Source organism: Salvelinus alpinus, chromosome 3 (genome assembly GCF_045679555.1).
Source record: "Salvelinus alpinus chromosome 3, SLU_Salpinus.1, whole genome shotgun sequence".
Classification (NCBI taxonomy): Eukaryota; Metazoa; Chordata; class Actinopteri; order Salmoniformes; family Salmonidae; genus Salvelinus; species Salvelinus alpinus.
The window spans coordinates 9,118,054-9,135,902 of NC_092088.1; the positions used below are offsets into that span (position 1 = coordinate 9,118,054).

Sequence of the window (17,849 nt, forward strand, 5' to 3'; positions counted from 1 at the left end):
TGACCAAGATGTTCAAACGTTCATAGATGACCAGCAGGGTCAGATAATAATAATCACAGTGGTTGTAGAGGGTGCAACAGATCAGCACCTCAGGAGTAAATGTCATTTGGCTTTTCATAGCCGATCATTCAGAGTTAGAGACAGCAGGTGCGGTAGAGAGAGAGAGTCCAAAACAGCAGGTCCGGGACAGGTAGCACGTCCAGTGATCAGGTCAGGGTTCCATAGCCGCAGGCAGAACAGTTGAAACTGGAGCAGCAGCATGACCAGGTGGACTGGGGCAGCAAGGAGTCATCAAGCCAGGTAGTCCTGAGGCATGGTCCTAGGGCTCAGGTCCTCCGAGAGAGAGAATTAGAGAGAGCATACTTAAATTCACACAGGACACCGGATGAGACAGGATAAATACTTCAGATATAACAGACTGACCCTAGCCCACCGACACAAACTATTGTAGCATAAATACTGGAGGCTGAGACAGGAGGGGTCGGGAGACACTGTGGCCCCATCCGATGATACCCCCGGACAGGGCCAAACCGGCAGGATATAACCCCACCCACTTTGCCAAAACACAGCCCCCACACCACTAGAGGGATATCTTCAACCACCAACCTACTACCCTGAGACAAGGCTGAGTATAGTCCACAAAGTTCTCCCCCATGGCACGAACACGAGGGGGGCGCCAACCCAGACAGGAAGATCACGTCAGTGACTCAACCCACTCAAGTTCCCTTCTAGGAACGGCATGGAAGAGCACCAGTAAGCCAGTGACTCAGCCCCTGTAATAGGGTTAGAGGCAGAGAATCCCAGTGGAGAGAGGGGAACCGGCCAGGCAGAGACAGCAAGGGCGGTTCGTCACTCCAGTGCCTTTCCGTTCATCTTCACACCCCTGGGCCAGACTACACTCAATCATAGGACCTACTGAAGAGATGAGTCTTCAATAAAGACTTAAAGGTCGAGACCGAGTCTGCGTCTCTCACATGGGTAGGCAAACCATTCCATAAAAATGGAGCTCTATAGGAGAAAGCCTTGCCTCCAGCTGTTTGCTTAGAAATTCTAGGGACAGTAAGGAGACTGCGTCTTGTGACCGTAGCGTACGTGTAGGTATGTACGGCAGGACCAAATCGGAGAGATAGGTAGGAGCAAGCCCATGTAATGCTTTGTAGGTTAGCAGTAAAACCTTGAAATCAGCCCTTGCCTTAACAGGAAGCCAGTGTAGAGAGGCTAGCACTGGAGTAATATGATAAAAAATTTGGGTTCTAGTCACGATTCTAGCAGCTGTGTTTAGCACTAACTGAAGTTTATTTAGTGCTTTGTCCGGGTAGCTGGAAAGTAGAGCATTGCAGTAGTCTAATCTAGAAGTGACAAAAGCATGGATACATTTTTCTGCATCATTTTTGGACAGAAAGTTTCTGATTTATGCAATGTTACGAAGATGGAAAAAAGCTGTCCTTGAAATATTCTTGATATGTTCGTCAAAAGAGAGGTCAGGGTCCAGAGTAATGCCGAGGTCCTTCACAGTTTTATTTGAGACGACTGTACAACCATCAAGATTAATTGTCAGATTTAACAGAAGATCTCTTTGTTTCTTGGGACCTAGAACTAGCATCTCTGTTTCGTCCGAGTTTAAAAGTCAAACATTTGCCGCCATCCAATTCATTAGGTCTGAAACAAAGGCTTCCAGGGAGGGGCTTCACCATGTTTCATCAAAATGTACAGCTGTGTGTCATCCGCATAGCAGTGAAAGTTAACATTGTTTCTGAATGACATCCCCAAGAGGTAAAATATATAGTGAAAACAATAGTGGTCCTAAAACGGAACCTTGAGGAACACTGAAATGTACAGTTGATTTGTCAGAAGACAAACCATCCACAGAGACAAACTGATATCTTTCCGACAGATAAGATCTAAACCAGGCCAGAACATGTCCGTGTAGACCAATTTGGGTTTCCAATCTCTCCAAAAGAATATGGTGATCGATGGTATCGAAAGCAGCACTAAGGTCTAGGAGCACGAGGACAGATGCAGAGGCTCGGCCTGATGCCATTAAAAGGTAATTTACCACCTTCATGAGTGCAGTCTCAGTGCTATGATGGGGTCTGCCACTGAAAAGCATCCCCACAGCATGATGCTGCCACCACCATGCTTCACCGTAGGGATGGTGCCAGGTTTCCTCCAGATGTGATGCCTGGCATTCAGGCCAAAGAGTTCAATCTTGGTTTCATCGGACCAGAGAATCTTGTTTCGCATGGTCTGAGAGTCCTTTAGGTGCTTTTTGGCAAACTCCAAGCAGGCTGTCATGTGCCTTTTACTGAGGAGTGAATTCCATCTGGCCACTATCATAAAGGCCTGATTGGTGGAGTGCTGCAGAGATGGTTGTCCTGGCAGGTTCGAGGAACTCTGGAGCTCTGTCAGAGTGACCACTGTCTTCTTGGGGACATTCAATGCTGCTGAAATTGTTTGCTACCCTTCCCCAGATCTGTGCCTCGACACAATCCTGTCTCGGAGCTCTACGAACAATTCCTTCGACCTCATGGCTTGGTTTTTGCTCTGACATGCACTGTCAACTGTGGGAACTTATATAGACAGGTGTGTGCTTTTCCAAATAATGTCCAATCAATTGAATTTACCACAGGTGGACTCTAATCACAGTTGTAGAAACATCTCAAGGATCAAATCAAATCAAGTTTATTTTATATAGCCCTTCGTACATCAGCTAATATCTCGAAGTGCTGTACAGAAACCCAGCCTAAAACCCCAAACAGCAAGCAATGCAGGTGTAGAAGCACGGCGGCTAGGAAAAACTCCCTAGAAAGGCCAAAACCTAGGAAGAAACCTAGAGAGGAACCAGGCTATGAGGGGTGGCCAGTCCTCTTCTGGCTGTGCCGGGTGGAGATTATAACAGAACATGGCCAAGATGTTCAAATGTTCATAAATGACCAGCATGGTCAAATAATAATCAGGAGTAAATGTCAGTTGGCTTTTTATAGCCGATCATTAAGAGTATCTCTACCGCTCCTGCTGTCTCTAGAGAGTTGAAAACAGCAGGTCTGGGACAGGTATCACGTCTGGTGAACAGGTCAGGGTTCCATAGCCGCAGGCAGAACAGTTGAAACTGGAACAGCAGCAAGGCCAGGTGGTCTGGGGGCAGCAAGGAGTCATCATGCCTGGTAGTCCTGACGCATGGTCCTAGGGCTCAGGTCCTCCGAGAGAGAGAAAGAAAGAGAGAACAAGAGAATACTTAAAGAGCATACTTAAATTCACACAGGACACCGGATAAGACAGGAGAAGTACTCCAGATATAACCAACTGACCCTAGCCCCCCGACACATAAACTACTGCAGCATAAACTACTGCAGCATAAATACTGGAGGCTGAGACAGGAGGGGTCAGGAGACACTGTGGCCCCATCCGATGATACCCCCGGACAGGGCCAAACAGGAAGGATATAACCCCACCCACTTTGCCAAAGCACAGCCCCCACACCATTAGAGGGATATCTTCAACCACCAACTTACCAGGATGATCAATGGAAACAGGATGCACCTGAGCTCAATTTCGAGTCTCATAGCAAAGGGTCTGAATACTTATGTAAATAAGCTATTTCCGTTTTTTTTAACCTGTTTTCGGTTTCTCATTATGGGGTATAGTGTGTAGACAAAAAAGTATGTTTAATCCGTTTTTGAATAAGGCTGTAACGTGACGAAATGGGGAGAAGGGGTCTGAATACTTTCCGAATGCACTGTATATATGCGTGTACATGTATTTGAAATACTCTAAATAATATTTCACCCCAGATCTGAATACTGTCAGCGCTGGGTTCGACTGAGATTGACATTTGTCCTGAAAGGATTGAGGCTGTTCTGAGGATGCAACTCAATATTAGGAAGGTGTTCCTAATGTTTTGTATACTCAGTATATACAAAACATTGTTCAGTCAATTAAACATAGAATCGTAATTACAACTGAACTTGGTGATCGTACTCAAGTGTTCTTGTTGTTTTTTGTTCCCCCCCCCCCCCCCCCCCCAGAGGTGGATAAACTGAAAGGACTGTTACGCTACCAAGACAGTGGGAAAGACACTGGAGCCCTGAGAGACAACCAATCGGACGAGGCCAAGCTAGCCATACAGGAAGCAATTCAGGCTCAAGTCACCTTGAAGGTGGACATCTCAATATGTGACTCGACACCTGGATTTGGTCTTATGTAGCACAATTTGAAATGTTTTTATTTTATTTTGTTTTACATTGGATTAAAGTAGATATTCAGAGCTACTAAATGGTATATCATACACTACATTTTAGAGGAACAACGGGAAAGTAATTTTGCTTTGAAAGATGATGAAATTCACTCTCCTGTGAAGTCGTGACTTGCGACATACGCCTTTGTTTCCTGAAACGGGTCAACATATGTAGTTGTTGATAGTGTGTATTTTCTCCTTTTATTTTTTACATTGGATTAGTCAGTACATGTAAGTGTACTTCCAAGTATAAGTAATCGTGTGTGTTTCTAGCTGTGTACTGAGAAACACCAAGCTGACAGGAGGAAGTGGCTTGAAGAGAAGACCGTTCTGATCCGGCTGGCCAAGGAGGCCGAGGATAAGAGGAACCAGGAGATGAGGAAGTTTGCAGACGGCCGCAAGCTTCACGCCAAGCAGCAAACCCAAGTGGTAAAACAACTTCCCCTCGGGGACCCCCAGCCGTTCCATGTGTATGAACTAATTCCACAGTTATCAAACCTGATTCAACTAATCATCAAGCCCTTTACAAGGTGAATCAGGTGAGCTAGTTCAACAACATTGTGAAACGTCTGGGGATCCCATAGGAGAGGTTTTCCTTACAATACAGCTGCAATACCCTCTATAGACAAAGGCTGCATTTACACAGATCAGACATCTTGCCAATAATTGGTTAAAAAGGATCAGAATTGGGGTGCCTGTGTAAATGCAGCCTAAGAAACCCCTGTCTGTGACCCTGTAGGAAGGTCTGATGGCCCAGCTCAGTGAGAAGGGTTAAAACCTACTAAGAAACCCCTGTCTGTCTGTGACCCTGCAGGAAGGTCTGGTGGCCCAGCTCAGTGAGAAGGAGCAGGACCTAGTGAAGTGGAGGAAAGAGAGGGACTCCCTGGTGACAGCTCTGGAGGTCCAGCTAACCAAACTCCTCTCCAGCATCGCCGACAAGGATGAACAGATAGCCAGTCTCCGCTGCCATGCCTCCTCTCAGCCAGCAGAGGTCAGTGCAAGCACACATGATGGACTGTTTAGTTGGTTGGGACTGTATTTTCCTTTGGAACTATACAAATATGAACTCCCCCAGTCCCAAAACTCCCAGCGAAAATGGGCTTTGCATTTATCCGACTGTCGTTTATCTGATTGTCGTTTATCTCCATGTCCAGCCTTTATACACTGCTCAAAAAAATAAAGGGAACACTTAAACAACACAATGTAACAATACAATGTAACTCCAAGTCAATCACACTTCTGTGAAATCAAACTGTCCACTTAGGAAGCAACACTGATTGACAATAAATTTCACATGCTGTTGTGCAAATGGAATAGACAACAGTTGGAAATTATAGGAAATTAGCAAGACACCCCCAATAAAGGAGTGGTTCTGCAGGTGGTGACCACAGACCACTTCTCAGTTCCTATGCTTCCTGGCTGATGTTTTGGTCACTTTTGAATGCTGGCGGTGCTTTCACTCTAGTGGTAGCATGAGACGGAGTCTACAACCCACACAAGTGGCTCAGGTAGTGCAGCTCATCCAGGATGGCACATCAATGCGAGCTGTGGCAAGAAGGTTTGCTGTGTCTGTCAGCGTAGTGTCCAGAGCATGGAGGCGCTACCAGGAGACGTGGAGGAGGCCGTAGGAGGGCAACAACCCAGCAGCAGGACCGCTACCTCCGCCTTTGTGCAAGGAGGAGCAGGAGGAGCACTGCCAGAGCCCTGCAAAATGACCTCCAGCAGGCCACAAATGTGCATGTGTCTGCTCAAACGGTCAGAAACAGACTCCATGAGGGGGGTATGAGGGCCCGACATCCACAGGTGGGGGTTGTGCTTACAGCCCAACACCGTGCAGGACGTTTGGCATTTGCCAGAGAACACCAAGATTGGCAAATTCGCCACTGGCGCCCTGTGCTCTTCACAGATGAAAGCAGGTTCACACTGAGCACATGTGACAGACGTGACAGAGTCTGGAGACGCCGTGGAGAATGTTCTGCTGCCTGCAACATCCTCCAGCATGACCGGTTTGGCGGTGGGTCAGTCATGGTATGGGGTGGCATTTCTTTGGGGGGCCGCACAGCCCTCCATGTGCTCACCAGAGGTAGCCTGACTGCCATAAGGTACCGAGATGAGATCCTCAGACCCCTTGTGAGACCATATGCTGGTGCGGTTGGCCCTGGGTTTCTCCTAATGCAAGACCATGCTAGACCTCATGTGGCTGGAGTGTGTCAGCAGTTCCTGCAAGAGGAAGGCATTGATGCTATGGACTGGCCCGCCCGTTCCCCAGACCTGAATCCAATTGAGCACATCTGGGACATCATGTCTTGCTCCATCCACCAACGCCACGTTGCACCACAGACTGTCCAGGAGTTGGCGGATGCTTTAGTCCAGGTCTGGGAGGAGATCCCTCAGGAGACCATCCGCCACCTCATCAGGAGCATGCCCAGGCGTTGTAGGGAGGTCATACAGGCACGTGGAGGCCACACACACTACTGAGCCTCATTTTGACTTGTTTTAAGGACATTACATCAAAGTTGGATCAGCCTGTAGTGTGGTTTTCCACTTTAATTTTGAGTGTGACTCCAAATCCAGACCTCCATGGGTTGATAAATTTGATTTCCATTGATAATTTTTGTGTGATTTTGTTGTCAGCACATTCAACTATGTAAAGAAAAAAGTATTTAATAAGAATATTTCATTCATTCAGATCTAGGATGTGTTATTTTAGTGTTCCCTTTATTTTTTTGAGCAGTCTATTAAGTGTTTTACCATTTTATTTTCAGGACAAGCAGGGCTACAAGTAGAACACATAACAATTTGACAAACCGTTCATGTTTTTTTATTTTATTGAAGGACTGCCAAAGCAAAAAAACAAAATGTGTATTTATTATGGATCCTCATCTGGGGGTCCAACAAAATGAAGGCAGTTATAAATTTTAAAAACAGTACAATACATTCATAACAGATTTCCCAATATATTAAGTGTGTGCCCTCAGTCTACTACCACATATCTATAACACCATATTCATGTGTACGTGTGTGTATAGTGCATATGTTATCTTGTGTTTGTATACGTGTCTATGTTTGTGTTGCTTCACAGTCCCCGCTGTTCCATAACGTGTATTTTATCTGTTTATATTAATCTAATTCTACTGTCACTATCAACAAGGCAGATCCTACAGGCCCTGGTTTTATCACACCTGAACTACTGTTCAGTCATGTGGTCAGGTGCCAAAGAGGGACGTAGGAAAATTGCAATTGGCTCAGAGCAGGGCAGCACGGCTGGCCCTTGGATGTACACAGAGAGCTAATATTAATATGCATGTCAATCTCTCCTGGCTCAAAGTGGAGGAGAGATTGACTTCATCACTACTTGTATTTATGAGAGGTATTGACATGTTGAATGAATCTGATTCTACTGCTGCATCAGTTACTTGATGTGGAATAGAGTTCCATGTAGTCTTGGCTTTATGTCTTTCTGTGCGCCTCCCATAGTCTGTTCTGGACTTGGGGACTGTGAAGAGACCTCTGGTGGCATGTCTTGTGGGGTATGCATGGGTGTCCGAGTAGTTGAAACAGACAGCTCGGTGCATTCAACATGTCAATACCTCTCACAAATACAAGTAGTGATGAAGTCAATCTCTCCTCCACTTTGAGCCAGGAGAGATTGACATGCATATTATTAATATTAGCTCTCTGTGTACATCCAAGGGCCAGACGTGCTGCCCTGCTCTGAGCCAATTGCAATTTTCCTACGTCCCTCTTTGGCACCTGACCACATGACTGAACAGTAGTTCAGGTGTGATAAAACTAGGGTCTGTAGGACCTGCCTTGTTGATAGTGTTGTTAAGAAAGCAGAGCAGCGCTTTATTATGGACAGATTTCTCCCCATCTTAGCTACTGTTGTATCAATATGTTTTGACCATGACAGTTTACAATCCAGGGTTACTCCAAGCAGTTTAGTCACCTCAACTTGCTCAATTTCCACATTATTTATTACAAGATTTAGTTTAGGTTTAGGGTTTAGTGAATGATTTGTCCAAAATACAGTGCTTTTAGTTTTTGAAATAGGCTTCAATTGAAGATATGGCAAATAGGAGTGGCATTATCGGTTGTTTTTATTCAATTTAGTCACATGATTTCTCAAATTGCAATATGTTTGCCAATCGGTTGTACAGCCAGACCGATTTGCCATCTCTTTTACCTCATCCCTCTCAACCATATAATTTTTAAATTCCTCATCAATCCACAGGGATTTAACAGTTTTTACAGTCATTTTCTTAATGGGTACATGCTTATTAGTAACTGAGATAAGCAATTTCATAAATGTGTCAAGTGCAGCATCTGTTTGCTCGTCATTACACACCACAGACCAGCACATATTCTTCACATCAACAACATATGAATCACTACAAAACGTATTGTGTGACCTCTTATACACAATATTAGGCCCAGCTTTTGGAACTTTGGTTTTCCAAGATATGGCTACAATATTGTGATCACTACATCATATGGATTTGAATACTGCTTTCAAACAAATATCTGCAGCATTAGTAAAGATGTGATCAATACATGTGGATGATTTCATTCCTATGCTGTTTGTAACTACCCTGGTAGGTTGATTGATAACCTGAATCAGGTTGCAGGCACGAGTTACAGTTTGAAGCTTTCTCTTGAGTGTGCAGCCTGATGAAAGCCAGTCAATATTTAAATCACCCAGAAAATATGCCTCTCTATCACATACAGTACCAGTCAAAAGTTTGGACACACCTACTCATTCAAGGGTTTTTCTTTCTTTTTTACATTGTAGAATAATAGTGAAGACATCAACACTATAAAATAACACATATGGAATCATGAAGTAACCAAAAAAGTGCTACATTTAAAGAAATACCCTGGAATGAGTAGGTGTTCTAAAACTTTTGACTGGTACTGTATGTGGCAGGGTCTACTGTACAGACTGGTACTGTATTTGGCAGGGTCTACTGTACAGACTGGTACTGTATGTGGCAGGGTCTACTGTACAGACTGGTACTGTATGTGGCAGGGTCTACTGTACAGACTGGTACTGTATTTGGCAGGGTCTACTGTACAGACTGGTACTGTATTTGGCAGGGTCTACTGTACAGACTGGTACTGTATTTGGCAGGGTCTACTGTACAGACTGGTACTGTATGTGGCAGGGTCTACTGTACAGACTGGTACTGTATGTGGCAGGGTCTACTGTACAGACTGGTACTGTATGTGGCAGGGTCTACTGTACAGACTGGTACTGTATGTGGCAGGGTCTACTGTACAGACTGGTACTGTATGTGGCAGGGTCTACTGTACAGACTGGTACTGTATGTGGCAGGGTCTACTGTACAGACTGGTACTGTATGTGGCAGGGTCTACTGTACAGACTGGTACTGTATGTGGCAGGGTCTACTGTACAGACTGGTACTGTATGTGGCAGGGTCTACTGTACAGACTGGGACTGTATGTGGCAGGGTCTACTGTACAGACTGGTACTGTATGTGGCAGGGTCTACTGTACAGACTGGTACTGTATGTGGCAGGGTCTACTGTACAGACTGGTACTGTATGTGGCAGGGTCTACTGTACAGACTGGTACTGTATGTGGCAGGGTCTACTGTACAGACTGGGTTAGCTGTACTGTGGCAGGGTCTACTGTACAGACTGGTACTGTATGTGGCAGGGTCTACTGTACAGACTGGTACTGTATGTGGCAGGGTCTACTGTACAGACTGGTACTGTATGTGGCAGGGTCTACTGTACAGACTGGTACTGTATGTGGCAGGGTCTACTGTACAGACTGGTACTGTATGTGGCAGGGTCTACTGTACAGACTGGTACTGTATGTGGCAGGGTCTACTGTACAGACTGGTACTGTATGTGGCAGGGTCTACTGTACAGACTGGTACTGTATGTGGCAGGGTCTACTGTACAGACTGGTACTGTATGTGGCAGGGTCTACTGTACAAGACTGGTGACGTGTATGTGGCAGGGTCTACTGTACAGACTGGTACTGTATGTGGCAGGGTCTACTGTACAGACTGGTACTGTATGTGGCAGGGTCTACTGTACAGACTGGTACTGTATGTGGCAGGGTCTACTGTACAGACTGGTACTGTATGTGGCAGGGTCTACTGTACAGACTGGTACTGTATGTGGCAGGGTCTACTGTACAGACTGGTACTGTATGTGGCAGGGTCTACTGTACAGACTGGTACTGTATGTGGCAGGGTCTACTGTACAGACTGGTACTGTATGTGGCAGGGTCTACTGTACAGACTGGGACTGTATGTGGCAGGGTCTACTGTACAGACTGGTACTGTATGTGGCAGGGTCTACTGTACAGACTGGTACTGTATGTGGCAGGGTCTACTGTACAGACTGGGACTGTATGTGGCAGGGTCTACTGTACAGACTGGTACTGTATGTGGCAGGGTCTACTGTACAGACTGGTACTGTATGTGGCAGGGTCTACTGTACAGACTGGTACTGTATGTGGCAGGGTCTACTGTACAGACTGGTACTGTATGTGGCAGGGTCTACTGTACAGACTGGTACTGTATGTGGCAGGGTCTACTGTACAGACTGGTACTGTATGTGGCAGGGTCTACTGTACAGACTGGTACTGTATGTGGCAGGGTCTACTGTACAGACTGGTACTGTATGTGGCAGGGTCTACTGTACAGACTGGTACTGTATGTGGCAGGGTCTACTGTACAGACTGGGACTGTATGTGGCAGGGTCTACTGTACAGACTGGGACTGTATGTGGCAGGGTCTACTGTACAGACTGGTACTGTATGTGGCAGGGTCTACTGTACAGACTGGTACTGTATGTGGCAGGGTCTACTGTACAGACTGGGACTGTATGTGGCAGGGTCTACTGTACAGACTGGTACTGTATGTGGCAGGGTCTACTGTACAGACTGGTACTGTATGTGGCAGGGTCTACTGTACAGACTGGTACTGTATGTGGCAGGGTCTACTGTACAGACTGGTACTGTATGTGGCAGGGTCTACTGTACAGACTGGTACTGTATTTGGCAGGGTCTACTGTACAGACTGGTACTGTATGTGGCAGGGTCTACTGTACAGACTGGTACTGTATGTGGCAGGGTCTACTGTACAGACTGGTACTGTATGTGGCAGGGTCTACTGTACAGACTGGTACTGTATGTGGCAGGGTCTACTGTACAGACTGGTACTGTATGTGGCAGGGTCTACTGTACAGACTGGTACTGTATGTGGCAGGGTCTACTGTACAGACTGGGACTGTATGTGGCAGGGTCTACTGTACAGACTGGGACTGTATGTGGCAGGGTCTACTGTACAGACTGGGACTGTATGTGGCAGGGTCTACTGTACAGACTGGTACTGTATGTGGCAGGGTCTACTGTACAGACTGGGACTGTATGTGGCAGGGTCTACTGTACAGACTGGTACTGTATGTGGCAGGGTCTACTGTACAGACTGGTACTGTATGTGGCAGGGTCTACTGTACAGACTGGTACTGTATTTGGCAGGGTCTACTGTACAGACTGGTACTGTATTTGGCAGGGTCTACTGTACAGACTGGTACTGTATTTGGCAGGGTCTACTGTACAGACTGGTACTGTATGTGGCAGGGTCTACTGTACAGACTGGGACTGTATGTGGCAGGGTCTACTGTACAGACTGGGACTGTATGTGGCAGGGTCTACTGTACAGACTGGGACTGTATGTGGCAGTGTCTACTGTACAGACTGGTACTGTATGTGGCAGGGTCTACTGTACAGACTGGTACTGTATGTGGCAGGGTCTACTGTACAGACTGGTAGTGTATGTGGCAGGGTCTACTGTACAGACTGGGACTGTATGTGGCAGGGTCTACTGTACAGACTGGTACTGTATGTGGCAGGGTCTACTGTACAGACTGGTACTGTATGTGGCAGGGTCTACTGTACAGACTGGTACTGTATGTGGCAGGGTCTACTGTACAGATGGTTTCATGGTTTCCATGTGTTTGATGCCGTTCCATTCACTCTATTCCAGCTATTATTATGAGCCGGCCTCCCCTCAGCATCCTCCAATGATATCCAACTACACATTATTATGAGCCGGCCTCCCCTCAGCATCCTCCAATGATATCCATCTACACATTATTATGAGCCGTCCTCCCCTCAGCATCCTCCAATGATATCCATCTACACATTATTATGAGCCGGCCTCCCCTCAGCATCCTCCAATGATATCCAACTAGTCAGTGACAACTGTTTGGAGTCTTTGACAGCAACTATGTGAGGTTATAACAGTATTATAGACACTATGTCCTGGGATTTCTTATGATTGTCTATGTGTAGCTTGTGAGCGTCGTAAGAGCAAAACATGTTACATGTGTGTGTTCGTGAGACTTTCAGCTTTTCATTGATAGCTTTCAATAGTTTGTAGCTCTAACCATTTGGACTCTATGGACGTTTTTGTAAAAAAAAAAAAGACCCGGCCCCCTTTTGCAGGATCTGCCCTTGTCTCAAACACCGCTCAGCCCAGTTAATCACACAGATGCAGAAGAAATAGACGAATCCAATGTTTTTAATCCAGAACGCATGATGTTTAGAAGGGGTTAGAAGTCCAAGACACGCCAGCGTTACGGTTGGGTGCAGGGTTGTTGGTCATTTCAATTTTAAATGATTTGTATTTTGCACTTATCCTTATTGAAAAATGTTGCACTTATTTTATGCGTGTTGAAATGCGCTCTACAAATTAATTGTTTTTGATATTATTATTATTATCAATTATTTTGAATTTGAAATAAAAACGGACACAAACTCTGTAATGGGGACACGGTTCACTTTCAGTGACCTTTTTGTGGTACTGAAACATGATAAAGAACACACCTTTGGACCATGTGGATAGATGGCATTATTGGTCCTCTGTTTCCTTACCGTTGTATTCTTCCCTCTCCCCCAGAGGAACCATGGCCAGGTGGAGGTAGTGAAGCTGCAGGGCCTTCTGTCTGACAGAGACGCTGAGATTCTTAACCTGAAGGAACAACTGAAACCTGCATCCGAAGCCAGCAGCGACGTCTCAGCCCCTACTAAGCACAGAGAGACAGCCAATCAGGTGAGGGAGCAGTCCTCCTTCAAATCAAAGTTTATCGGTCTCGTGCTCAGGATACAGGGTGTACAGTGAAACGCCTACTTGCAAGCTCTCCTCTACAGTACAGTACACATTATCCAAAAATATAACTTTTTATTCAATCCCTTATCCATATGTTGTATGTTGGTCTGGTTAATACAATGGATGTTGTTCATGATGTCTCTCGCAGACTAAAGCAGAGGAGTGCCCTCCCAAAGTCCGTGAGAGGAGTCTCCATGGCAACAGTCAACGAGTACACGGCGTAAAGACGTTGAAGAGGACCAGTCAGGTAATCTCTCTAGACGTCTGGGTTTCCTCATGCAATGTTCCAATCTTCCGGCTTAACACGTCTGTACGTAAGGAAACGTCCGTTTGGCGTACAGGAAGTACGTCACTGCCTTATCCGCCTGTTGTCCACGTCCCCCACGACAAAATAGTAGCCATCAAGATGGAGATCACTGAGGTTATTTTTTTAAATGAGAGTATTTCACAAGTGGCTAGTTCTCATCAACTACCTTCGCTAAAAACCACTGCAAAAGGTTTAGCCTGCAAACCTTGGTTTCGAGTTGCGACGTTCTGGCACGTCTGCCTCGTGGTTTGTTGGGAGTCACTGCTGTTGCCTAGGGGGTCGGGTTTCCAAGGCTAGGTTCTCATCTGCATGTCTTATGTCAGTTAGCGCCACGTCCGTCTGCTCTGATGGAAGTTTACGAATGGAACCAAGGTTATGTGAGCTATTGAATCAATCCAACATGGTTACCTTCTTGCGTCAGGAGACACTCCGAGTAAGGATTTTTTTGTTATAAAAACATAAATTACTGCATAAACAATAGATAGTGGGGAGAGAGCCTCATTCTAGTCCACACTCATTTTTGCAGTGAGTAAAAAACATTTTTTTTGTGGGGGGGTGGGGCAGATCTAATTATTTTGTCATGGTTTTAGGTCCATTTTAAGCACTACTAAACGACTCATTTAGGTGAATGGAGCTAAATGATCCGGCTCACTGAAAGACTCGGAATGCCCGTCACTAGTTCCATAGCTACGGTAGTCAAGGGGGAGCGCAGTGATTTTAAGAGCTATTTTCACATAGATTAAGAAAAATCTTGGTTTTTAAAAATGAGTTCCACGATGTGCAGCCCTGATGACTCCTGGCAACATGTGTCGCGTTAGAATGACATCATCTGTCAGAACATCATGCTGTATTGTTCCAACTGACTAGACACTCCTTCCTGTAGGTTAACCCAACTGACTAGACACTCCTTCCTGTAGGTTAACCCAACTGACTAGACACTCCTTCCTGTAGGTTAACCCAACTGACTAGACACTCCTTCCTGTAGGTTAACCCAACTGACTAGACACTCCTTCCTGTAGGTTAACCCAACTGACTAGACACTCCTGTAGGTTAACCCAACTGACTAGACACTCCTTCCTGTAGGTTAACCCAACTGACTAGACACTCCTGTAGGTTAACCCAACTGACTAGACACTCCTTCCTGTAGGTTAACCCAACTGACTAGACACTCCTTCCTGTAGGTTAACCCAACTGACTAGACACTCCTTCCAGTAGGTTAACCCAACTGACTAGACACTCCTTCCTGTAGGTTAACCCAACTGACTAGACACTCCTTCCTGTAGGTTAACCCAACTGACTAGACACTCCTTCCTGTAGGTTAACCCAACTGACTAGACACTCCTTCCTGTAGGTTAACCCAACTGACTAGACACTCCTTCCTGTAGGTTAACCCAACTGACTAGACACTCCTTCCTGTAGGTTAACCCAACTGACTAGACACTCCTTCCTGTAGGTTAACCCAACTGACTAGACACTCCTTCCTGTAGGTTAACCCAACTGACTAGACACTCCTTCCTGTAGGTTAACCCGACTGACTAGACACTCCTGTAGGTTAACCCAACTGACTAGACACTCCTGTAGGTTAACCCAACTGACTAGACACTCCTGTAGGTTAACCCAACTGACTAGACACTCCTGTAGGTTAACCCAACTGACTAGACACTCCTGTAGGTTAACCCAACTGACTAGACACTCCTTCCTGTAGGTTAACCCAACTGACTAGACACTCCTTCCTGTAGGTTAACCCAACTGACTAGACACTCCTTCCTGTAGGTTAACCCAACTGACTAGACACTCCTTCCTGTAGGTTAACCCAACTGACTAGACACTCCTTCCTGTAGGTTAACCCAACTGACTAGACACTCCTTCCTGTAGGTTAACCCAACTGACTAGACACTCCTTCCTGTAGGTTAACCCAACTGACTAGACACTCCTGTAGGTTAACCCGACTGACTAGACACTCCTGTAGGTTAATCCGACTGACTAGACACTCCTGTAGGTTAACCCAACTGACTAGACACTCCTGTATGTTAACCCAACTGACTAGACACGCCTTCCTGTAGGTTAACCCAACTGACTAGACACTCCTTCCTGTAGGTTAACCCAACTGACTAGACACTCCTTCCTGTAGGTTAACCCAACTGACTAGACACTCCTTCCTGTAGGTTAACCCAACTGACTAGACACTCCTTCCTGTAGGTTAACCCAACTGACTAGACACTCCTGTAGGTTAACCCAACTGACTAGACACTCCTGTAGGTTAACCCAACTGACTAGACACTCCTGTAGGTTAACCCAACTGACTAGACACTCCTTCCTGTAGGTTAACCCAACTGACTAGACACTCCTTCCTGTAGGTTAACCCAACTGACTAGACACTCCTTCCTGTAGGTTAACCCAACTGACTAGACACTCCTTCCTGTAGGTTAACCCAACTGACTAGACACTCCTTCCTGTAGGTTAACCCAACTGACTAGACACTCCTTCCTGTAGGTTAACCCAACTGACTAGACACTCCTGTAGGTTAACCCGACTGACTAGACACTCCTGTAGGTTAATCCGACTGACTAGACACTCCTGTAGGTTAACCCAACTGACTAGACACTCCTGTATGTTAACCCAACTGACTAGACACGCCTTCCTGTAGGTTAACCCAACTGACTAGACACTCCTTCCTGTAGGTTAACCCAACTGACTAGACACTCCTTCCTGTAGGTTAACCCAACTGACTAGACACTCCTTCCTGTAGGTTAACCCAACTGACTAGACACTCCTTCCTGTAGGTTAACCCAACTGACTAGACACTCCTTCCTGTAGGTTAACCCAACTGACTAGACACTCCTGTAGGTTAACCCGACTGACTAGACACTCCTGTAGGTTAACCCAACTGACTAGACACTCCTGTAGGTTAACCCGACTGACTAGACACTCCTGTAGGTTAACCCAACTGACTAGACACTCCTGTAGGTTAACCCAACTGACTAGACACTCCTGTAGGTTAACCCAACTGACTAGACACTCCTGTAGGTTAATCCGACTGACTAGACACTCCTGTAGGTTAACCCGACTGACTAGACACTCCTGTATGTTAACCCAACTGACTAGACACGCCTTCCTGTAGGTTAACCCAACTGACTAGACACTCCTTCCTGTAGGTTAACCCAACTGACTAGACACTCCTTCCTGTAGGTTAACCCAACTGACTAGACACTCCTTCCTGTAGGTTAACCCAACTGACTAGACACTCCTTCCTGTAGGTTAACCCAACTGACTAGACACTCCTGTAGGTTAACCCGACTGACTAGACACTCCTGTAGGTTAACCCAACTGACTAGACACTCCTGTAGGTTAACCCGACTGACTAGACACTCCTGTAGGTTAACCCAACTGACTAGACACTCCTGTAGGTTAACCCAACTGACTAGACACTCCTGTAGGTTAACCCAACTGACTAGACACTCCTTCCTGTAGGTTAACCCAACTGACTAGACACTCCTTCCTGTAGGTTAACCCAACTGACTAGACACTCCTTCCTGTAGGTTAACCCAACTGACTAGACACTCCTTCCTGTAGGTTAACCCAACTGACTAGACACTCCTTCCTGTAGGTTAACCCAACTGACTAGACACTCCTGTAGGTTAACCTAACTGACTAGACACTCCTGTAGGTTAACCCAACTGACTAGACACTCCTGTAGGTTAACCCCGACTGACTAGACACTCCTTCCTGTAGGTTAACCCAACTGACTAGGCACTCCTTCCTGTAGGTTAACCCAACACTCCTTCCTGTAGGTTAACCCAACTGACTAGACACTCCTTCCTGTAGGTTACCCCAACTGACTAGACACTCCTGTAGGTTAACCCAACTGACTAGACACTCCTGTAGGTTAATCCGACTGACTAGACACTCCTGTAGGTTAATCCGACTGACTAGACACTCCTGTAGGTTAACCCAACTGACTAGACACTCCTGTATGTTAACCCAACTGACTAGACACGCCTTCCTGTAGGTTAACCCAACTGACTAGACACTCCTTCCTGTAGGTTAACCCAACTGACTAGACACTCCTTCCTGTAGGTTAACCCAACTGACTAGACACTCCTTCCTGTAGGTTAACCCAACTGACTAGACACTCCTTCCTGTAGGTTAACCCAACT

The 17,849-nt window shown here is 46.0% G+C and overlaps 1 protein-coding gene across 2 annotated transcripts in view; it reads left to right on the forward strand.

Annotated features, from left to right (window-relative positions):
* The window catches only part of kif20ba (kinesin family member 20Ba), a 49,219-nt gene that overhangs the window by 13,947 nt on the left and 17,423 nt on the right, over positions 1 to 17,849 (forward strand). For both annotated transcript variants that reach the window (XM_071391379.1, XM_071391380.1), the window contains exons 23-27: positions 4,026 to 4,156; positions 4,508 to 4,663; positions 5,049 to 5,225; positions 13,176 to 13,328; positions 13,534 to 13,632. In XM_071391379.1, coding sequence (XP_071247480.1) covers positions 4,026 to 4,156; positions 4,508 to 4,663; positions 5,049 to 5,225; positions 13,176 to 13,328; positions 13,534 to 13,632 — 716 coding nt within the window. The remainder of the gene's footprint in view (positions 1 to 4,025; positions 4,157 to 4,507; positions 4,664 to 5,048; positions 5,226 to 13,175; positions 13,329 to 13,533; positions 13,633 to 17,849) is intronic.